Source organism: Chaetomium globosum, genomic scaffold (assembly GCF_000143365.1).
Source record: "Chaetomium globosum CBS 148.51 scaffold_4 genomic scaffold, whole genome shotgun sequence".
In the NCBI taxonomy this organism is placed as follows: Eukaryota; Fungi; Ascomycota; class Sordariomycetes; order Sordariales; family Chaetomiaceae; genus Chaetomium; species Chaetomium globosum.
In genome coordinates this window covers 1,491,372-1,513,397 of record NT_165979.1, presented here as the reverse complement: position 1 = coordinate 1,513,397, position 22,026 = coordinate 1,491,372, and the positions used below count along the sequence as shown (strand labels likewise).

The 22,026-nt window shown below is 56.7% G+C and overlaps 7 protein-coding genes and 1 non-coding gene across 8 annotated transcripts; 4 read left to right on the top strand and 4 right to left on the bottom strand.

Moving 5' to 3' along the window:
* Window positions 1-406: 406 nt before the first annotated feature.
* On the bottom strand, window positions 407-2,137 carry CHGG_04192 (uncharacterized protein; the record flags this gene model as incomplete). The annotated part of the gene is made up of 5 exons (XM_001223405.1): window positions 407-448; window positions 537-977; window positions 1,233-1,580; window positions 1,631-1,704; window positions 2,059-2,137. 5 exons carry the CDS (start codon window positions 2,135-2,137, stop codon window positions 407-409), a joined length of 984 nt encoding a protein of 327 aa, XP_001223406.1.
* A 431-nt stretch (window positions 2,138-2,568) lies between these two features.
* CHGG_04191 (uncharacterized protein) lies at window positions 2,569-5,468 on the top strand (the record flags this gene model as incomplete). The annotated part of the gene is made up of 5 exons (XM_001223404.1): window positions 2,569-2,616; window positions 2,694-2,786; window positions 2,841-2,926; window positions 2,987-3,615; window positions 3,670-5,468. The coding sequence occupies 5 exons, from the start codon at window positions 2,569-2,571 to the stop codon at window positions 5,466-5,468; spliced, it is 2,655 nt and encodes an 884-aa protein (XP_001223405.1).
* A 447-nt stretch (window positions 5,469-5,915) lies between these two features.
* CHGG_04190 (uncharacterized protein) lies at window positions 5,916-8,399 on the bottom strand (the record flags this gene model as incomplete). Its single annotated transcript, XM_001223403.1, has 2 exons — window positions 5,916-8,165; window positions 8,220-8,399. The coding sequence occupies 2 exons, from the start codon at window positions 8,397-8,399 to the stop codon at window positions 5,916-5,918; spliced, it is 2,430 nt and encodes an 809-aa protein (XP_001223404.1).
* A 748-nt stretch (window positions 8,400-9,147) lies between these two features.
* CHGG_04189 (uncharacterized protein) lies at window positions 9,148-10,848 on the top strand (the record flags this gene model as incomplete). Its single annotated transcript, XM_001223402.1, has 2 exons — window positions 9,148-9,180; window positions 9,247-10,848. The coding sequence occupies 2 exons, from the start codon at window positions 9,148-9,150 to the stop codon at window positions 10,846-10,848; spliced, it is 1,635 nt and encodes a 544-aa protein (XP_001223403.1).
* A 1,008-nt stretch (window positions 10,849-11,856) lies between these two features.
* On the top strand, window positions 11,857-13,760 carry CHGG_04188 (uncharacterized protein; the record flags this gene model as incomplete). The annotated part of the gene is made up of 3 exons (XM_001223401.1): window positions 11,857-12,327; window positions 13,161-13,600; window positions 13,718-13,760. The coding sequence occupies 3 exons, from the start codon at window positions 11,857-11,859 to the stop codon at window positions 13,758-13,760; spliced, it is 954 nt and encodes a 317-aa protein (XP_001223402.1).
* A 650-nt stretch (window positions 13,761-14,410) lies between these two features.
* CHGG_04187 (uncharacterized protein) lies at window positions 14,411-17,061 on the bottom strand (the record flags this gene model as incomplete). Its single annotated transcript, XM_001223400.1, has 5 exons — window positions 14,411-14,951; window positions 15,157-16,350; window positions 16,401-16,510; window positions 16,562-16,828; window positions 16,912-17,061. 5 exons carry the CDS (start codon window positions 17,059-17,061, stop codon window positions 14,411-14,413), a joined length of 2,262 nt encoding a protein of 753 aa, XP_001223401.1.
* A 2,270-nt stretch (window positions 17,062-19,331) lies between these two features.
* Window positions 19,332-21,012, top strand: CHGG_04186 (uncharacterized protein; the record flags this gene model as incomplete). The annotated part of the gene is made up of 2 exons (XM_001223399.1): window positions 19,332-20,708; window positions 20,914-21,012. The coding sequence occupies 2 exons, from the start codon at window positions 19,332-19,334 to the stop codon at window positions 21,010-21,012; spliced, it is 1,476 nt and encodes a 491-aa protein (XP_001223400.1).
* A 442-nt stretch (window positions 21,013-21,454) lies between these two features.
* Window positions 21,455-21,562, bottom strand: CHGG_11302. Its single transcript has one exon. It is a non-coding gene; the product is annotated as a tRNA-Ile (tRNA).
* Between the last annotated feature and the right edge of the window lie 464 nt (window positions 21,563-22,026).

Here is a 22,026-nt window from a genome sequence, read left to right as displayed (position 1 = left end):
CAACAGCGTGTGCCGCGTCGTGTACGACGTCACCTCCAAGCCGCCCGGGACGATCGAACTCGAGTAAGACTACGAATACACCATGAAATGACTTCCTGTCGAGGCGGTTTCATGGGACATCCGGATTAGGGACTCGGGTCGAGGACCCTCATGTCACTGGCATGGCACATGATCAGGCCAACGCCGATATGCGAGCTCACGGGTGGATAGGAACAATACCAGCGATCGTCTGCCATGAAAATTGGGTGTGGGACGGCGGGCCGTTGATCATGATAGACCTCAATAGAGCCTGACGAAGATTGAGATCTGCAATATACCCAGTGCTATATCATTGTCGACTCCTTCCATTTATGCTTCCATAGCATAACCCAAACCAACGCCAGGTCTGGGCCCGCTAACTTAGCCCTCAGGTCTCAGCCTCCCCCTTCATACGAGGAAACTCCAACGCCTATCTCATAAAAGGTCAGCACATCCCAGTAACTCCTCACCGAAGAAAAAAATCCAACAACAAAAAGGGACAAAAAAGAATCACTCACCTCCCCCGCCGTCACCCTCCACCCACTCTCAAACCTCACCATTCCCTCCACTAACCCCCTCCACCCGCCCTCCGCCCCAGGTACCAAACCCTCCCACCCCTCCCTCGCCACCCTCCCCTCAAACACGCGATACATCTCAAACGGCGGCGTGCGAAACGCCCTCGCCTCGGGCCAGGTCGCGGGCGTCGGCGTGCCGAGCGTCTGGAACAGGCTCAGCACCAGCCCCAGCTGGCTGCCGTCCTCGTGCGCCGGCGGCGAGTCGAACAGTGGCCGCCGCAGGAAGCACTCGGCCAGGGTGGTGCCGGACGCCCAGAGGTCGATGCCCGGCCCGTAGGCGCGGTCGCCGAACAGGGTCTCGGGGGCGCGGTAGACGCCCGTGCCGACTTCGAGGACTTTTTGGGTTCGTGCTTCGTGCCGTACGCCGAGGGCGGGGCGAGACAGCTTCGGGGTGCCAGGCCCTGCCGAACTCGGAGAGGTGGGATTTGGGAGGGGGTGCGTGGGGGTGGGAGTGGCCGAGTTAGGATGGCGGAGGGTTTGATGTCGCGGTGGATGATGGATTCATGAGTGTGGAGGTGGTGGAGGGCGCGGAAGAGGGCGGTGAAGATGGTGCGGATGAGGGGGGTTGGGAGAGGGGAGAATGGGGGTTGGTGGGTGGTGAGGAGGTCGGCGAGGGTGAGGGGGGCGTAGGGGGAAGACGAGGACGAAGTTTTGGGTTTGGGGGTCGCGGAAGGTCTCGAGGAGGGGGATGATGTTGGGGGCGTTGGAGGCTCGGAGGGAGGCGAGCATCTTGGCTTCGCGCTGCGGGCTGTGCGGCTCGATGTTGTGGGTTTCGACGATCACCTTGAGAGCGCGGGCTTGGGCACGGTAGACTGCGGCTGTCACGCCGCTGGCGATGTAATGGCAGTCGTGGTAGTCGCCTATGGTGATTCCCGGAGATGATTCTCGGTCGTTGGCCTCAGGGGCTGGTGTTGCCAATGCGGCCAAGGCGGATTCAGGGGGTTCAACACTGGAAGTTGGCGGGTTGCAAGCTGCGTTATATTCTTCCTGATGGCGTGTCAGGATGAGCTGCCTCCCGAGTAAGACCTTTGACATACCCGGCTTATCGATGTCTTGTACGCCTCATTTTCAATCTCAAAGGCGCTCTGGCTCAGCCCGCGACTTGTTAACACTGTGGTTCTACGAAGACAAGTTAGGCCAGGCTCCGTGCATCTCTGACTCGAGTTCATTGTTTCTCACAAACTCTGAATATTATCATATCGCTCCGAGGCAGTGAGTGAAGCTCGCCAGTCAGTGGGATCGGCCATTTCGTATTCTCAATAAATGAGACGAGATGTGATGAAAATGTGAGTTCCAACCCTACCGATGCTAGGAGGTACAAATTGCACCGTTGCCCGGGATACCAAGTTGGGTGTAAAGAAACAAACTTGTTGATGATGGTTACTGGAATTCTGATTCGGAGCTTTTGGGGTGTCCGTGCCCGCTGTTGAATCTGGAAATGGGGCGAACAGATAATAGCATCAACCTGGGAACATGAGGCTTTCCAGGTTCCATTCAATTTGATATCGATGCCAGGGCTGTCCACTGGCTTCGACATGCGACATTCTGCAGGGTCCTAGGGGTTCAAACAATGCTTGTTCTTAGGGTTCGAGGCTTCTTTGTTGGCGGAGCCCCATCAGCCGTCGATGGATTTCGAGCGGGTCTTGGGCCGGCTTATGTGGATCTGCATTCGCCTTGAAAACACCAACGATTGGCTGATTGCGGACAGCTCGGCGTTGACCAGGCTGAGGACTCCACAAAAATGCGAGCTCCATCTTCATCCACCCTGACATCAATGCGCCTTCCCGGCTGTTCCTCCTTGCATGCCGCTTCAACTTCGGAAACTCTCGTTGTGGCCTTGCGATCGTCTCTGTCGTTTGCCCGCCTTGCTGTCATAACGGATTGCTGGCGATATTGCTTGCGATTCCAGTGTTATGCGTTGATTAGGTGCCCTCGTTGTCGTTAGGTCGCGTTTCCCGACTCCTCCCTCCCCACGATGGCCTCCGCCGACGACCTCTCCCGCGCCGAGTACCCGGGAATGCTTGTACGACTTCCCTGATGCGGCTTGTCCATTCTTCGTTGTGCAGAGTGATCTGACCGCTGATCTTCGGCATTTTCTAGGCGAACCTGCAACCCACCCAGGCCGTGCAAGCGCTGTCGGACCGGGTCAAGCGGATCACAAGAGCCAACCAAGAGATCGCAGATTGGCTTCAGGTACGGTTACAAAATGCTGCAACCCTGCGGGGCGCGGGGCTGAGATTGTGATAGGAGCGCAGGAGAGTCGAAGAACAATATGTTGCTGGCCTCCGTAAACTGTTGGTCTACAAGGTGCCGAGCGCTGCAACGGAGCTTGGGTTCGTCTGGCCAGTGTTACTCCCTCCACCGGATTCTCAACTAACCAATTCTTCTCATAGCATCTTCCAGGCCCCATGGGACAAGATTCTCAGTTCTACCGACGGCATTGCTGCCTCACACCAGCTGTTCGCCCAGCGCATCGACAAAGACGTCGAGTTTTCCCTCCGGAACTTCCAGAATAAGAAGGAGATGCAGCACATGCAAACCATCAGCGCGAATCTGAGTACAATGGCCAAGGAACTGGAGGACGCTACCGAGAAGTCGGAAAAGCTCAGCAGGAAGGGAGGCAGGGCCAACGCGCAAAAGGTTGATCAGGCCGCGGCAAGACTCGAGTCGGCGACCCAGACATGGGAGTCACAAGCGCCCTTCATCTACGAGACCCTCCAAGCTCTGGATGAGCAACGGATAAACCATCTACGTGACGTCTTAACGCAATTCGAGACCCACGAGATTGACCAGGCGACACGGACCCAAGCCGCCGCGGAGGAAGTGCTCAACGTCATGCTCGAGATCAACACTGAGCAGGAGATTCAAAACTTTGTGCAGAAAACCACTGCTGGGAAGCCAAAGATCGAGAGGAAGTCGACAACGACACGGCAACCGACCCCTGTGACCCCAACCGCCGCACCCCCGAGCATCACCGCGGACGACGTCAGTGAGCATTCGGGCCAAAGGGAGAATCCTCCTGGTATGTGATAAACCCTTACCTGTCACCCGTTCCCAGTTACTAATGAGAGAACAGAATCAAAGCTGCGAAGTCGGATTGGCACTATGCTCGGCCGTCGGCGACAGAGTATCCATGGCGGCTTCGGCCAACTCGGCTCCCCTCCAAAGAGTCTCGGCTCCTTCTCACGTGGCATCGGGAGCAGCCATAGCCAGACGTTGTCTCCTCGGGCCTCATCTCACAATTTGGCCGACTCGCAGCACAGGCTACCGTCGCTGGCCGAGAGCCCAACAGCGGAACAAGGGCGGAGGTCCACCGCCGAGACCGAACCGGCGAAGAAGTCTCATGAAGGCACAAACGGGGTTACTAGCGGGGAAGCATCCAAGGACAACCAGACCTCACAACCGAGCCTCCTTAACGGAACCGCCGAAGACATCTTTGACGCAAACCCGCCATCCCAGCCACAGCAGAGCAAAGATGAATCGGGCAAGGATGCCGAGGGTTTCACAATACCACCAGAGATGAATGACCCCATCTCCCAGGCGCAGCGAGAAGCGGTAGGCGAGGAAGGCGACCATATGTTCAAGTTGAACATTCAAAACGAGCCTATCCCTGAGGAAGACCAGGATGCGAAACAAGCAGCCTTGTCCAGCGTTGCGAATGCCCTGAACATGGGAATGCCGTCACGGAAGGCAGGGACCGTCCGGGGCCGGAGAGATGTCCGGAACACTGTTTACATGCCGTCTTTGCCAACGCAGGAGCTCTCTTCCGAGAATCCTTTCCCGGTCTCGCCTTCATTGCCAACGAGTGCGACGGTGCCAAAGCTCCCGCCATCTATGACGTTTTCTTCCGAGACAAGCCATGCTTCGGATACTCAGTCTATCCGATCCGGCACCTCGTTCGGCGGCACATCGTCGTACAACAGTGTGGCCCGGTTGAAGCATCCCGAGATGCATGGACCTTCATACGGTCCCGGGTTACACTCCTCCATCATCGAGACCGTGTCTGCTACTTTCCAAGATGGGGAACCAAACTCGGTTAAGGTCACTGGCGAGATCGCGCTCGCCTATGTGCCCGACCCCGATGCCCCCTTTGCAGGTAATACTCCCCCACCAGCTGGCAATTGGCGCAAGCTCACCGTTGCAGACCATGAAACGATTCGTCTCAATAAATTCCCTCTCCTCGAATCCATTGGACCCAACCGCGTTTTCGTAACAAACACCACCGCCCCCGACGAATTCTCGATTGACCTGTCCCACCTCAACACCACCACCAGCGCCTTCACCTACCGCGTACATGCCGACTCGGACACGGCCCTGGTATCTCAATGCCCCATTGCGATCCACCCCGTCTGGAAGCCCCAAGCCGACAAGCTTGGCCTCCTCTTGCAGTACCGTCTGAACCCGTCCTGTGCCTTCCCCCGGCCCGTCACGCTATCCAACGTCGTCTTCGTCGCTACCTACGAGGGCGCTCGTGCAAGTGGCGTGCAGACCAAGCCCTCGGGGACCCACCTCAAGGACAAGCACATTGTGTACTGGCGGCTCGGGGATGTCACGCTGACGGACGACTGGGCTAAGATCATCTGTCGCGTCATCGGCGAGCAGAACGCGGAGCCGATGCCGGGCAAGGTGGAGGTCAGGTGGGAGTGGGCGCCTCCGGCTAATAGCAGTGCGGACGCGGGCAGTGGGATCTCGGTTGCAAGGCTGTTGCCTGAGGGGAAGGGTAAGGGCAAGGCGGTCGAAGTGGAGGACGAGGATCCGTTTGCGGATGCCACCTCGCCGCCGGCGTCGCCGGATCTTGCGGCGGAGCAAGGGAGAGCGTGGGCCGAAGTACCGGTTGTGAGGAGGCTAGTTGGGGGGAAGTACGAGTCGAAATAAGGGGTAAGTGGGGTTGGAGCGTTGAAGTAATGATGGGGTTTTGTGTCTTGAAGCTCGTTTTGAGTTTGCAGCAAACGATGGATAGACCGAGGAGCTGATACCACAGGGGACATGTCTTAAGAAGCGATTTTCTTTGTTACTGGCCGGGGATTGGAGAGAGGCCCCGAGAGGGGTTGGAGAACGAGAATGCACATACTGTACATACCTACATATCTATTCTTTTGTTGATTGCGTCTAAACGATGAGCGGATTGGTTTCTCTTTAAAATAATATCCTCCCTGGTTCGGGCAGCAGCCGTGTCCGCTTCAACCGATGCGGTACCATCTTAGTCTTGAAGATTTATATACAGCAGCTAAAATCTCAGAAGCGAGCAACAAAATAAAAGCAAATCACAATGGTATATTCCTCCCCCTTCCTTTAGCATTAGAAGTCCCCTCCCTAGTTAGTCTATGAACCCTCTACCCTCCCACCAGCCCTCGTCTGCTCCTCCCAAAATTCCAACGTCAACGCCGCCAAGAAACACGGCACACACCCGCGCTCGCGCACCCAAAACTTGATATTATCCCCGATGCGCTGCGCAAACGCGCTGCGCGGACCCCCGCCCACCTTCATGGTCCCCTTCTCGCCGTCAAAGACGATGCTGTTCTCGTGCTCGTCGGTGCGCGAGGGGTGGTAGACGCTCTCGACGCGCATCTTGCCGCCGGGGATGAAGGTGACGGTCCAGCCGAGCGTGCTGAACACGGCCTCCTTGAACTCGGCCGACTTGGCCCCCCACACCTCCTTGAGCCGCCGCGCCGACTTGTGCGCCGACGCCGTCTCCGCCCGCGCCTCGGCCACGCTGCGCTGCGCGGCGGCGAGCTGCGAGGCGGGCACCGTGGCGAAGAGGGTGGGCTGTCGCTCGATGTGTGCGAGCAGCTCGGCGTTCTCGAGTTTGAGCGCGGCGAGCGTGGCCGCTTGGGCGGTTTCGTGGTCCGAGGTGGGGTTGGAGCGGAGGGAGAGGATGCGTGTTTGCAGTTGGGCTTGCGCTGAGGCGAGCTGGGAGGCGGTGACCTCGTGCTCCTTTTGGAGGAGGCGATGAGCGTTTTGGACGTCGGATAACTCGGATTGTAGTTTCCGGTTTTTGCGCGCGAGTTGCCCTAGCTGTTCGTTCTCGGCCTCGTCGGCTTCGCGTGAGCGTTTGCTCCCAGCCACGGGCTGGGCTGGGCTCGCCGAGGCGGACTCAATGGAGGTAATGTCCGCGTGCAGGGTGGCGACCTCGGCCTTGTATTTGTCGACGAGGTCTTCGAGCTCTTGGATTCGCTTTAGCTTTTGGTGGTCCACGCTCTCCGGTTGCAGCGTCATGTCCTCCATGTCGAACGTCTTAAGTTGTGCCCGGAGATATTCAACTTCCTTGACCGCGAGAGCGCGTTGTCGGTCGAGACGCGCGCGAGCCTTGTCGCTGCCACCGGCGGAACCCCCCGTTGCCCTCAGCTTCTCGATCTGATCTAGAAGTCTGCCCTTCTCACTCTCCAATGCCTTGATAATGTTGTCGCGGTCGGCAATTTCGGGTTGCAGCTCTCCAAGCTGCTCGACGAGCGAGGCAGAGTGCAAACGTTCCGACACCAGTGCCCTGGCTACAGCTTCAGGGGAGTCGAACTCGTTTTGGCCATCGGCGCCCCCCGCGCCCCGAAGGTAGCCCGCCCACGACTGCCTCTCATCCTCCAGCCTCTGCCTCTGCCTCCGTTGCTCGTCGAGTTCGTTCTGAATCGACTCAGCTGCCTCTACCTTCCGCTGGAGCGAGCGTTTCTCCTCCTCGACGATCTCCACAGCCTTGTGGATCTGGCGAAGATGTCTCAGCTCCGTCACCTGCTCCCTGTTTTTCGCCTCTAGGTTGCGGATGTGTGTGACCTGGTCGGATAACTCCCTCCGGATGACGGCGATGGTCTCAGCGTCGCCGGTTTGCGCCTTTAACCGAAGGACATCGGCTTCTAGCCTCCCAATTGTCTCGTCTCTTTCCATCAATTGTGATTGGGCCTTTTCCAAAACCTCTTCTCTTGTCCTGCTCTCCTCCTCTAACTCGTGCGTGGTGCGTTCCGATGAGGCAAGCTTCGCCCTGAGGTCGATAGCCTCTCGTTCAGCCATGCGCGCAGCCTCATCTTTGGCTGCACTCAGTTCCTCTAATTGCTCTTGAAGCAGCCTGGTCTCCTCAAGTGCATCCCTGGCCTTCCCCTCGAGCTCCCGTTTTTGTTGCTCCTTTTCCGCCCTCAACTCTTCCAATTCCTCCTGAACCGCCTCAACTTGCCGCTGCGCCTTGCCTTTCTCCGCCTCGGCGGCCTGTTTGGCCTTGAAGTCGTCCTCGGCCCGTCGCTTGGTATCGCGCATCTCGTTTTCCGTCTGTAACCGTGCAAGCTCCTTCTCTTGCTCGTAACTGCTGATTTTGTATTGCAATGTGCCAACCTCGGCCTTGAGTTCCTCGATACGTTTTCGTTGGGTCTCGTATTCCTCGGCATCGGCGGGTGGTTGATTCTCCTTGCTGCTTTCACGGCTGAAGTTACTCGCGCCAGTGGCCGCGCGCCCTCGGGGAGGGGACGGCCCCGAAGGACCACCTTGTCGAGAGCTGGGACGCGCCATGGTGCCGCGGGGCGTGGGGTTGTTGGATTCGCCGGTAAGGATGTTGTAGGACGGCTGGGCGGTCGTGCTATTGCGAAAGCTAGGTACCTGTGGATTGTTAGCATCGCGTGTGGTGTGTCGGCGCGTCCCTCGTCCCCGTACCCTAGATTCCCTGAGCGAAGCGTTGGGCCTCGGAATGCCGCCGCTTATGGTCGCCCGGAACTGTGGACCCCCGCTGATAGAAGGACGTCGCGCAGACCCGGGGGGATCGCCTTGGGGTGTGAAGGATCTCATCGTCGATGGCGACGGACGCGGTTTCGGTTGACTTGGCGTTCGCGGCATTGCAACGCCGGCGATGCAACTGTTTGGACAGAACAAGTTTCGGCTCGCGGCTCCTATTGGCTGATGGTTGCAGACCCAAACAGTCGGTTGCGGGATCAACTAACTAAAATAAAGTAGGGAGTTATTATGGAGTTTCGCTGTCAAGCTGTCCGAAATCAGGAGGGCGCTGGACAAGGGCAGTAACCTCCCTCGTCAATGTCCACTCTCAGTTGCAAAAGTGCCGTCTTGATCTTTATCGGCTGCCCTGAGGTTTGACCGTTTCCGGGTTCTAACAATGTACCTCGTTAACACGGCATAGTCCGGCGGCACGCACAGGGAAATGCAAGTCGTGTCCAAGTACTTGTAGAGCAGAACAAACTTGGGTTTCGGGCTATCGAGGACAGACTTGGATTTTTTCTGTGTTCTATTTTGTTGGTGTTCACCATTCTGCCAGACTGGCACGCCTGGCTTTTGTCAAGCACTGCCAAGACAAACCTATTCTGTGGGGTTCCCGCCGAAACCCCTTGGCACACCTGCCATGACGCGGGCGCCTTGCCGTCTCTCTGATCCCCACTGTCTCCTCCATTGATTCCCGGGCCGTTTAACGGCAGAGTCCGGCAAACGTTGAGCCCTTCCCAGCCGGTTTGTTCCTCATGGCATTCCAAGTCGGTTGGAGGTGACATTCTGCAGCGTCGCTGCCCGCTGCGCTCCTAATATTGAATCCCTAAAATTTTCAACTTCGCGATTCCCAACGACGGAGAAAATTGGGATGGTTCGTGGTCGTCTCCCCGCCGCGGTGCGAGTAAGCCTCCCCAGAAAGCCGTGCTCAATTGCGCCTAGGACGTCATAGCTCACCAACCTCCAACAGGGCCGCCTCGCGCCGCGCTCCAGGCCATTGCGCCCAAGTTTTGCCATTCATATCTCGACATCTCCGGTATGCCAATTCGAGTGTCCCCCTGTTCCCGCTCGCAGATACGGGACAGCAAGAAACGACAATGCAGGCGTGGACGAGAAAGAAGCCCGAGAGAGCGCCCAGCACGATGCGGCGGCCGATTCGGCGGCGGACACAGCGGGGAAAGATACCAAATCGGCACAGGCATTGGCGAGCGAGGCGACAACCTCTTCCACTGGGTCGTCGGTAGTCAGCGATGTGCAGGATTGGGAATACGACCCAAACGTAAAGGTCGAGTCGTTCAAGGACCTGCCACACGCCAACTTCGGGGTCAACCAGCACATTCCGTTCGACGCCGAGTTTAAGGAGGTCTTGAAGGCGATACCCTGGCAGTTTCGCGCTCCAATTCGCTATGCCTTTGCCTACGGCTCAGGCGTGTTCCCCCAGTCGAAAGCGAGCGGGAAGACGCCAACCGAGGAGGAACTTCGCGCGATACATCCGAAAGCACCACTCGCCGTGCAGAGGGCCCAGGACGGCACCCCGAAAATGATCGATTTTATTTTTGGTGTCTCGCATACCCAGCATTGGCACTCTCTTAACATGAAACAGCACCGGGACCACTACTCCCGGCTTGCGAGTCTCGGGTCTGGCGCCGTGTCGTACGTCCAGGACAAGATGGGGGCGGGTGTTTACTTCAACCCTTATGTTGTCGTGAACGGCATCCTAATCAAGTACGGCGTTGTGCAACTGGGCACCCTAGAAAAGGATTTGACCCAGTGGGACACGCTCTACTTGGCTGGGAGGCTGCACAAGCCGGTCAAGATCCTCCGAGACGATCCGAAGATCCGGTTAGCCAACCAAATGAATCTCCTGTCGGCTTTGCGGACAGCGTTGTTGCTGCTCCCGCCAGACTTCACGGAAGAACAACTGTATGGAACCATTGCCGGCATCAGCTACCTTGGCGACCCGCGTATGGCGTTACCTACCGAGAACCCACGCAAGGTCAAGAACATCGTAGGCAACAACATGGCGAACTTCCGGCGACTCTACCTTCCTCTGATTGATACGCTGCCCAATGTCGACTTCAACGACGCTGGTGTCGGCACCAAGGACTGGGTCTGGGACGAGACGAAGAACCTGAAGCTTGCCCAAGATATGGACCCGGTCAAGCGCGGCAACATGGTACGGCGCCTGCCTAAGGCTTTTCGCTCCCGCCTCTATTTCCAGTACCAGAAGAAGCTGGCCATTCCGGCCGAGGACTTCCGCCGAATGATGGACGAGAGTAAGGAAGAAGACTCCGTTGCGTTCAAGAGGCGCGAGGGCGGCGGTTTTGAGCGGCGGATCGCCCAGGACGATCCTGTCGAGCTGCGCAACTACATCCGCGCCGTCATCAAGCAAACTATCAGCTGGCCGGCCACCGCCCAATCCCTCAAGGGACCGCTCACCAGTGGGATACAGAGGTCGTGGCGGTACATGAAAGAGAAGATAGACAAGTATCGCCAGGGGAAGCAGGCAGAAAAGGAGAAAGATCCGGCGGAAGGAAGTGACGGCGGCGAGGGGAAGGAGAAGAACTCGTGATATCATGTAGAACAGAAGTGTGGACGCTTAAACGGACATGGCTGACTGGCTTGTCAAGCGTGTCTCTTTTTGTACATTATATGCATGGCATGGTGATGGCGCACGGGCAGAGGATTAGACAGCGGTTATTCACGCGTTTCCGCCCAGCTGGGATGGTTCGACCAAATAGAGAACACTGACAGACAATGTTAACAACCGGGGCAACAATTCCAAATACTACCGCGGTTTCTCATTTTCATATTTTGATTTCGGCCCCCAACAGTCTTGAGCTTACAAATCTCCTCATCCATGTATGAATCAACCGTAGGATTCAAAAAGCGTGTTTTAATACAACCCACGGACAGTTACCAATGGTCTACAGCTGTCCCGAGGTATGGTTCATGTAATTAAATGATGTGGCCAAGGATTCTACGACAATATACTACCACCACGGCAATTGGAGAATACCAGAAGGGTGCAGTAGCCGCTATATTGTTCGTAATGGGGGGTTACAGTCTACAAGCGTGTGACAGCGGGTAGAAGAGTGGTTAAATGACGGTACCGCAAAGTTATTCTGAGAGAAACCTTGCTGATTTACAACCTAAGGCAAGGTCATTTTAATAACTTGAAGGGCATAATCCCTACAGCAGACGCATACTTGCGTTGCCACCTTAAATAGGCGTATCCCTCATAATAGGACATAATGAAAGCTGCTCCGACGAGTTACTTCTAGCATCACATTATACCTAACTACAAACGCTCGAGGCTATACTCAGATATCACTCACAGCAATGAGAAAGCGATGGTTGCTTGGCCTGGGCAGTCTAAGCCTGGCTGCGTTGGCGTCTTGCCGGAACAACTTTCTCAAGATGTCATGCTCCCAGCTGGTGATAGACCGCATCGACCCGTGAATCCCCCGACACTTCTGCCATAAACGCCTGCTAACACTCAAAAAGCCTGGTCAACCCGGGAACACTGGGATCCCCGCACCTCCATCAACTCGTCGGCGGAAACAGCCTAAACGCCACCATGGACCCAGCCGACGACCGCGCCGCGCTCTCAACCTGCACCACCTGCACCTTCCCCGACGACTTCTCCAACTACTGGACCGCCGTCCTATACTTCCGCGCCCGCAACGGCACCTACAAGCGGGTCCCACAAACCGGCGCCATCTTCAGCGAAGCGGCCCGCGGCGGCGGCATCACCATCTACTACTTCCCGCCGCGCAAAGACCCCACCAACATCGTCCCCTTCCGGCAGGGCTTCCGCATGCGCACCGGCAACCCCAACGCACGCAACGACCCCTCCCCAGGCATCGACTACACGTGCCTGCTCCGGCCCGACACGCGGTACACCAACCGATCGGTCACCTTTCCCGGACCGCCCCTGCCCCGCGGGCCTCATCACCACGCTGTACTTCCCGCCGTGTTGGGATGGCGTGCGCCTCGACAGCCCCGACCACGTCAGCCATGTGGCGTGGCCGGCGGGGGGCGCGGCCGGGTATGAGGACGGGGAGCCGTGCCCGGGGACGCATCCGGTGAAGATCCCGCAGGTGGTGCTGGAGGTGCAGTGGGATACGCGGGGGTTTAATGAGGAGGGGTTGTGGTGGCCGGCGGATGGGAGGCAGCCGTTTGTGTGGAGCTTTGGGGATTCGGTTGGGTATGGTCATCATGGGGATTTTGTGTTTGGGTGGAGGGGGAATTCGTTGGAGGTGGCGTTTAGTGATGATGAGGGGTGTTTGGGGGTGGGGAATACGTTGTGTGAGTTGGGCCGGCAGTCGATTGAGAAGGCGAATGAGTGTGTGCTGGAGCCGAGTGTTAAGGAGGATGTGGATGGGTGGTTGGAGAGGATGCCGGGCGGTGTTGAAGCTGATATCAGGCTGCCGGAGTGAGTTTCAAAGTATGAGGCAACGAGTGGATGTAACTAAAACGATCCTGGAGATTGTGGGAAAATCAATTTCATTGTAATTGCGTGCTACCTCTCACAAATAATATGCCGGTTTGGAATGGAGTGGGAGAACATGATAAGTGCCCAGGTAGGTAATTATAGGTAGCTCATGGCACATGTGAAGAGCGCATTGGAACTTCAAGGTTTGGAATCTCGATACAAAATCAACTGGTAGAGAAGGAGCGTGGGTAACCACTTGCCGGAAACAACATCGAACGAGCAGAACCATACCTGCCATGATGTGAACTTTCGGGGGGCTAAGGAGGAAGGCAGGTACCATGATAACGAGAAGTATTTCAAAGATCTTACTCCTGCTCTCCCTCGGTTGCTAGTTGCTGATCTGACCTTTGACTTCAAATTTAATATTCTAACCAACGTGCCATCAGTTATCACAGAAACATATGCCGTTGCCAACTCCCGTCCCAACCCTCGCGCCTTCAACAGGCACCAGCGACTCCTCCGTCCCCAGCCAGCCCGTGAATATCCACCCCAACAGCAACAACCCCTGGGCTGCCGCCCTTAACAACAAGAACAACGACAACAACAACAACGCAGCAGCAGCAACAACAATAGCAGCAGCAGCCAACACCACCACCGCCGACCTGACCGTAACCCCCGCTATCCCCAACCCCGAGGTCACAGCACACCTCGCCAGGACAGCCACCGCGGCCAACGGCAAGGCGGCACCGACGACCATGGGCCACAAGTCGCGCAAGGCGGTCCTGTACATCACCTCCTTCTTCGTGCCCCCGCTGGCCGTGTACCTCCGGCGCGGCGCCCACAGGAAGCACTTTGGTCTGAGTGTTTTGTTGACGCTTCTCGGCTGGTGGGTGCCCTTTTCATTGTATAACGAACTGTTCCTCTTCCTTTCTGGCGCCTCCTTTTCTTTTTTGAGGGATGAAAAAGGGGGCTAGTGGACTAACATGGACCGCTACCATATTAGGATCCCTGGTGTGCTGTACGCCATGTACCACGTTTCGAAGTAGAAGGTACGACGGGTTCATGGGGAGGTGGGGGTTGGGGACCAATCCGGGCATGGGATTGATGTTGATTTGGAGGCTCGGCCGCTGCTTGAAGGGAACTCGGAGCGTTGCTGAAGGTTTTTGTGGCTGGGGTGGAGGAGGTGCTGTTTCTCTGCTGTTTGTTTGACGACTTGTGTACTGAGGTGTGCCGGAGTTGGCGTTACGGGTTTGGGGTCGGCTGATGGCTTTGTCTCGCCTCCTAAGATTACTCTCTCCTGGCTTTCCTTTCACACCTAAGATACTTTTACGAATACATATTGCAATTCATACAACTTCACAAAGCTTCTATAAGCTTAGCTTGGGGTGAGTGGTTTTTGTTTCCCCAGCTCTACTACGACTTGGGACATAGATTTGTTGATAACTCACAAGACCATGGACACCAACCGAAGTTTGCAGGCTGCAGGCAAGTGAAGAACAGGAATTTGATCAGAAAGATTAATTAACCCATTGATATCAAATCGCCACCCGAACGCCCAACCAAGCCAACCCAACCGATACGCTACGAGTCTAAACAGAAGTCTCATGTTGAAATGCCCAACCAACCTAGTAACCTCATTCCTCCCACAACACGCCCGCTATTACCTAAAAACTCACTCCTCCAAACCATGTACCACTCAAGCAGCATCAACAACAAGCCCCTCCAAAACGCTCAGCGCCCTCCCCCCCTCCCTCTCAAACGCCGCCACCATCGCCTCGCACTCGTGCTTGAGCTTCTGCTCGGCCAGCCCGGCATTGTGGTAGATCCACTCCTCGACCGTCATGCGCTTCTCGGGGCTCGTTAGCTCGGCACCCTTGCGCAGCAGCCTCGCAATGGATGCACTGTTCTCCTTGTCGTCTTCGCCGTGTTCGCTGCTGCTGCCCTTGGCGAGAGGGGAAGAGAAGAGCAGGTCCAGATCGGCAGGCTGCCAGGGCTGGCTACTCTGTAGCCCGGCGACGATGTTGCGCTTGGAAGGGGAGCTGCGCTGGGGGGTCTGGGCAATAGAGAGCGGGGCGAGAACGGGCCGCTGGGGCATTACGCTCGCGGCTGGTTGGAGACTGAGAGGTTGGTTGTCGGGGTCGGAGGTCAGCGGGGAGCGCGTGTGGAAGTTGGTGGCTTGATTTGCTCGGGATGGGGTAAGACGCGTCCTAGGGGTTGACGGGGGTTGTTGGAAGCGGCTGGCTGATGGGGGGTAGGAGATGGTTTTGGAGGCCCTGGGTGGGGTGGCTGCCATGGGACCGGGAGTCGAGGCTGGGCCGTGGGAGGGGGGGGGCACTGCCCTTTCTGGCGATTTTCACGGGCGTGTTCTTTTGGGCGGGGGTGGGCTTTTGAGAACGAGCCGTCTCTGGCTGTGCCTGGGGTTGGACTACGGTCCCGACCGACCGACGTTGTTCCGGCTCTTCCACAGAGGCTAGAGAAGCTGTCGACTTTTTAGAAGGTCGCCCTCTCCCCCGCTTCTCGGTGGTAGGGCGACTAGCGGGCTTTGTTACGACTGTCCCCGTGCTGACATCGGGATCCTCAAGCTCAGGCTCCGACTCCAACTCTTGCGCTGGTTGCTCTGTCTCTTGGAATGGGAGAGGCGCTTCTTCCGTTGGACCAGGCTCAGCCGAGGGCTCCTTGGCTTTCTTGGTCTGTTTGGACGCCTTGCGCGTTCCTGCTTTGCGGCCCCTCTTGGGAACTACCAGGGGCTTTGTGTCCGTGGCTTGTTCCCTTCCCATCTCGGCCTGGAGTGCCTCGAGATCGGCCTCAATCTCGGCTTCATCCGGCACCATGGGTGTTGGGTCAAACATGGCAAAGGATTCTCTTCCAGCATTCTTCTGCGAACCGGAAGTGCGCACAGTGGCCGCTTTCTTGGGACGTCCCTTGGTCGGGGCAGGGAGCTGTTCGACAGCCATATCTTCCTCATTGCTATTGTAACGCTCTAGGTCGGCTTCAAGCTGGCGGTCAAGCTCGTCATCGTCAGGAATGTGGGCCCGTAGGGATGCCGTTGAGGCTTCTGATCTCACAGACGCCTGGGAAGCCTTTCGGGTCTTTGAAGAGGCCCGGACCTTCTTCTTGCCGGCGGGCGGTTTTGCTGGGGCAGCATCCACCATCTCAGAGTCGGGAAGGGAAGGGTAATCAACAACAGCGCTTGCTCTACCACGGGCGGCGCGTTTCTTCGGAGCCGGCGCTTCGGCATCGGTCGTGGCATGGTCTTCCATGGCGTCACTCGCGCGTTTGCGCCCTTTAACAGCAGGTGGCTGTGGAGGTTCTTGTGGTTCATCTTCCAATACCTCGACGTCATCGCCCTTCTTGGCTTTGGTTTTCCGCCCCTTGCCGGCGGCGGGTTTGCGACCCTTCGTCGTCTTCCTACCCCCTTGAGTCGCTGTGGACGCCGTGGTCATGACGCTGTCGTCGTGATTGGCCGTGACGTCTGCAAGAGAACCAATGTCCGATGCTGTGGTAGCGACGGATTGCACCGAGAGTCGAGAGGCCTTGGAGGCTCTACCTGCCTTGGCCCTTCCTTTCTTCGGGGCTGGGTACTGGTTGATCAGGGCGAAGAAGAGGCAGCCGGGTTCGCGTCGGTAATGCTCATCACTGTAATCTGGTTAACTCTGCAACTATCTGCGCGTTGGCAAAACACCCACAATGGATTATCGTCCGATTCCCACCCCTCAAGCGCGAGATTGCAATAAGCACATGTGGTCATGTCACTCGCTTCACCAGATGGCGTGAACTTCCAGCCACCTTCGACAAGCTGTAACCAAGGTTAGCTTCGGGCTGCCTGACTTCGCCGGAGCGCGCCTACCTTTTTGGTTTTGCACTTGAAGCCCCTCTTTGACTCGTACGGCCAGCGCCCTGCAAATGTCGCCTTCCGTGCCTCGATCATGGCTGGGTCGAGGGGGTGAACCTTCCCGTAGTTACCGTAGCCGGCTTCAATTGCCGCCATAATGGCCCAGCCACATGTTGGCGAATGCTTCAAATGTTCTTCCAGCGGATTATCGCTCTCCTCCCACCCGTCGAGTGACTTTTCGCACAGGAAGCACACCACATTGTCTGGGCTTTTCGGATGTGGCTGGAAAAAGAATCCAGCTTTCGCGAGCTGGGCCAAACGCGTCAGTAAAATTATGCTGGCAGAATATAGTGCTGGAGACTTACTGCCAAGGGCGATAGTGCCTTGTGTGGCCAGACAAGCGCCTTCGGGGCGCGCGAGGCGGCGGTTGAGGCCTTCCCTTTGGATACGGGTTGGGCGTCCTGGAAAGAGTCGAGACGGTTCTCAAAGACGAAATATTGGTCCTCGGGATCCATCTTGACGGTGATCGTTGGAGGCGATCTCGGAAGCGCGTCGCGTCGTCAGAGAATGGGTCGGTTGGATGAAGGAGGAAAGGGTTGGGTGTTGACACGGGCGCGGCTTCAAGGAGGGGGGCTCGCGTTGTGTAGCTCGTTCATCGACGTGACCGGAACGCGTATACAAATGAATGTCGGAGGACCTAAGCTAAAGAGTGTGCTTATTGGTCGTGGTAGGGCTGGTGATCGCGGTCCTTCAACTCGAAACGATCGCGGGGAGGAAGCCGCAATTGCCAAAATACCGACAGGCATCCGTGATTGGACGAGAGTGTTGGGTTTGTTTACTTGCTATTGTGGGCTTAGTTCGTGGGGCACAGTGGGGCCAACCTGAGCGCCACATCTACATTCTGCGTAACTGCCACAGCCCCAAAGTAGCCACAATCTAGCGTGGTCTTCTTCCAGGTTAGGGTTGTTAGCCTTTGCCCTGCCAAGCTTGTCAGGGTTCAGCACAAGCCATGAGCCGAACCTGAAAACGACGTCACTGAACGATTTTTGAGGCTGATGAACCTCCAAAGGAAGCAACTTTCCGCGAGACCACCTCCCGTTTTCGTCACCGACGTTCAGCAAGCGGAGTTTCTCGCGGACCCGCTCACTCGGCAAACGCCGGCCTCGTTCAAAACTCGGCAAGTTTGTTGAGGAGTTGAGGGTCCGGTTTCAATGTCCCTTGTCGCGCCAAAACTGTCCATGATTGGCACAGCACGATTTGACATAAGAACGTTACGAGATGATCATCACGGTGTTGAGTTTGAGTCTTTTTTCCCTCATTTTCTACACAGTATCTTATCAATCATAACCTCTAGGTTTTCGGAACGTGCACAGTACTTCTAGTAACCGAGCGCCGAGCCAGGCGTTTTTAACCTTTGCCTTTGGTCCGGTTTCCGAGGCAAGTCACAAAGATCCGTTCCTGGCCGCGCGGCCAAGCATTTTCTTTTCCAACATCCACCTCTTGCCCCCATAACTGTGGGGACTGTAGTGGCGGATTGGGGTCTGGACAGCGTTCATGGTCCGCATTGGAGCATGCGAGGCATGGTAAACCTGACCTGTGCCGACTTGGGACCTGTCGGTTTCGCTATTTCCAGTTGTCTCTGCTTCTGCTTCACGTTTGGGTTGAAGGCCGGTGATTCTCGGCGGGTTTTGTCACATCCCAAAAGCCGGAGACTGAATATAAGCGCATCAGGTATACAGGTATACCTCCCATACGCAGTCCACATGTACACAGTACGCTCCCACACGACGTTTCTTCAATGCAACGTACAACTCCCGGGGTCAAGCTTTTTAGCGTTGCCGTCTCCGCCACTCGGCCGGCAGGGGATGGGGCTTCGGCGAAAGGAAGGTTCCAGGTTACCATCGCCCCTCCCGCGGTTGGACATCACCGATCTTTTATTCCTATTCCACATTACCCGCCTGAACCATGAGCGGAGTTATCGATCGGAACCCTGGAGTACCCTGATACGGATACCGACGAGTGACGAAGCCAGTTTCATCCGATGACAGGTTCCTGTGAGTAATCGCCGCAATACCCGACGCCAGCCATCCTTGCCTCACCCACAGATACAAGAATGGAGTGCAAGGAACCCGGGGGCGGGTGGGCTTCTAGAAGGAGCGGACGGGCCGCAGCTGATGTAGGGCCCTGGAGCCTTCCACACGATCGAGCCGTGGCCGCCCCGTGAACGACTTTGGCGGGCAAGGCGGGATCTAGGAACCTGGGGATCTGGGGGAACAGTACCATCGTAATGCTCCGACTGGTGGGATGAACTACGGGGTGTCCGGCGACGACTTGGACAGGCGGGCCAGAGTCCGGAGCCCTGTCAAAGGGGCGATAGGAACACGCTTGTGCCGGGGTTTCCGGACGCGATATCAACCGAAGTCGGGTTTCGAGGCAGGGATTTGTCGGCAAGTGTCGACGCGACACTCTGGCCTTGGTTGATGGGTTTGCAGATCCGCTTAAACGTTGTGGTCTCGCTGTGCTCCTCGTCTCGCTGCCACCTCTTCTACTCCTTTTTGTTCCCAAGGCCCAGGCACCTGACCTTTTGAGGACGCGGGAACACCCCTTCCCTCCCACCCACTCGCCTCCCTCCATAAAGCCCGGGCCCGGAAGGACCTTTGGTATCGGTGCAGCAACGTTTGCTGAACTGCAGCCGCCGTGCCTCGCCTGCCCTGGTTTCAACACCGCCAGCCCACAGACGAAGGTGACAAAAGATTGTCTCCCAATACCATAACGGTCATTAACCATGGCGGCCATCAACCCTGCCCCGGGCGCCATGCCCTCCGACAAGAAGGCCGACCCCTTCGACACCCCGGCTCCGGGTATCTTGCAGTCACAATCCGAGGAGGAAGTGGGCGAGGTCCGGCCCACAGTCGAGATGAACGACTACGAGAAGCAGAAGGTGGCCGAGGGCGAGGCGCATTTCCACCGACTCGGCTGGAAGCGTCTCACCATCGTGCTGATCGTGACGGCGGTTGCCCTGGGGAGCCTCAGTCTTCCGGGCGCGTTCGCGACCCTCGGTATGGTTGCCGGCGTCATCCTCACGGTCGGGATCGGCCTCGTTGCCTTGTACGCCAGCTTCGTTATCGGCCAGATGAAGCTCAAGTACCCGCATATCTCGCACTACACCGACGCTGGCCGCATGATGTTTGGCAACATTGGCTACGAGATCGTCAGCTTCATGTTCATCATGCAGCTCGTTTTTACCATCGGCTCGCACGTCTTGACCGGCGCCATCATGTTTGGGAATCTCTCGGACAACGGCGCCTGCACCATCGTCTTTACCGTTGTCTCGGCAATTCTCCTGTTTCTCGTCGCCATCCCGCCCAGCTTTTCCGAGATGGCCATCCTTGGCTACATTGACTTCGCGTCCATCATCGCCGCCATCTTCATCACCATCGTTGCCACTGGTGTGCGTGCCAGCGAGCTGCCTGGCGGTGTCGCGTCCGTGGAGTGGTCTGCATGGCCGAAGGAGAATTTGTCGCTGGCCGAAACCTTCATCGCCATCACCAATATCGTGTTCGCCTACAGTTTCGCCCTGTGCCAGTTCAGCTTCATGGACGAAATGCACACGCCCCAGGACTTCGACAAGGCGATCTTGTCACTCGGCATCTTCGAAATCTTCCTCTACACAATCACAGGCGCCCTGGTCTACGTCTTTGTAGGCCCGGACGTCAAGTCACCCGCCATATTGTCGGCCGGCCCCGTGGTGTCCAAAGTGGCGTTCGGCATCGCGATCCCCGTCATCTTCATTTCGGGAAGCATCAACACGACCGTGGTGGCGCGCTACATCCACGGGCGCGCCTTCAAGAACTCCATCATCCGCTACGTCAACACCCCGATGGGCTGGGCTACGTGGATTGGCCTGGACGCCGCCATCACGCTGCTGTCGTGGGTCATTGCCGGCGCCGTGCCCTTCTTCTCGGACCTGCTGGCGATCTGCTCGTCGCTGTTCATCTCGGGCTTCACCTTCTACTTCCCGGCCATCATGTGGTACATGTTCATCAGGGAAGGGAAATGGTTCGAGCGCAAGAATTGGCTTCCCGCGGCCGCCAATGCCTTGTCGTTTATCGTCGGCATCACCGTGCTTGGTGTAGGGACTTACTCTTCTATCTGGGATATTGTAAGCACAATCACCCTCCTGATTTATTCTGCGAACAAATGCTAACTCGCTCCTAGTTGCATCGGTACGAAGTCGGGTCGGTTTCAGACCCGTACAGTTGTGCGCCCATCTCTTAGGGCGGCGTTTCAGCTCAGGTGGTTTTTTTGTGTTCGCTCGGGGTTTAGGGAGTTTGTTGGAGCACCATGATACGCACTGCGTGCCCGAGTTGCTTGCAGGCACTGGCAGCCCGGCCGCTGCGCAGTCTTTTTACGATAGAGAGATAGACCTTGACGATTCATGTGTTGGAGAGCATTGCCAGGAGTAGTTGGTCTATGGTGTTTGGATTCAGGAGTCTCTGTATCATAGCGAGCTCGCATTTAGGGAACTTGGTATTTTGTATCTGCGCTACAAAACAGAGTTGAGAACCACGACAACCATGATTCCGGTGTCCTTGGAGCAACTCCCCATAAACAATGGGACTTAGTCAACACCCAACAGAAGGCCCGTTTGTAATCCTCGAACGAGGACAGAAACGGAACCGGGCACAGCCAGGGCTCAGCCCTCCTCCCTCCTTTGTTGCCACCCTCTGCAGGGGCGAAGAAACACATACCCACCGGGATGCTCCAGCCACCCCCATTCGGTACATGCCTCATGATAGGTACATCCTCCACCCGGGCATCCACACCTCCAACACTCCACCAACCCAGCCCAGAAAAAAAAAAAAAGCTCACCAAAAAAGAACCAATCTCACTCCTCCCCAACTCATCTGCCCAGTAACAGGATTGAACTGTTGACCTTCGCATGACATGATATAGCAGGGTTTTGGAACCCCCACAATATTAGTACGACGCTCTAACCAGCTGAGCTAACCGGGCCGGCTATTTGTTGGTTGTTGGTGTTGTCGTGCGTGTGGGCTTCCCAAGAAGCTCCTCAACCTGCTTCGAGGCACTCGAGTTAAGGTTAAGGCACATAAGGCACCAAAACCCTGTAAAACAAACATCCGTGGGCTTGCTAAACATGTACATAATATGTATGCAGTGGGTTGGATTTTGTTACGGCAGAAACAAAAGGAAAGTTGAAGGCAAACGTCGTTCTGTTGAACTTTTGAGACTTGGGAAAGGGGCGGCGTGAAGCGCGGTATCACCTGACTACGCGTATGTACATGTACATACTAGTCTCGTCGCAAATAGGGGTTGTAACTACGCGGCTTAAGGTACGCACCTAGGAAACATTTACTGCGGTGTGTACCGACCTTGATTCCACGGAGTATTTATTTAGTAGGCTATGGGCGTCACCGAACACGGCCATGATGACGCTTGATGGCCGCACAAATCGTGTA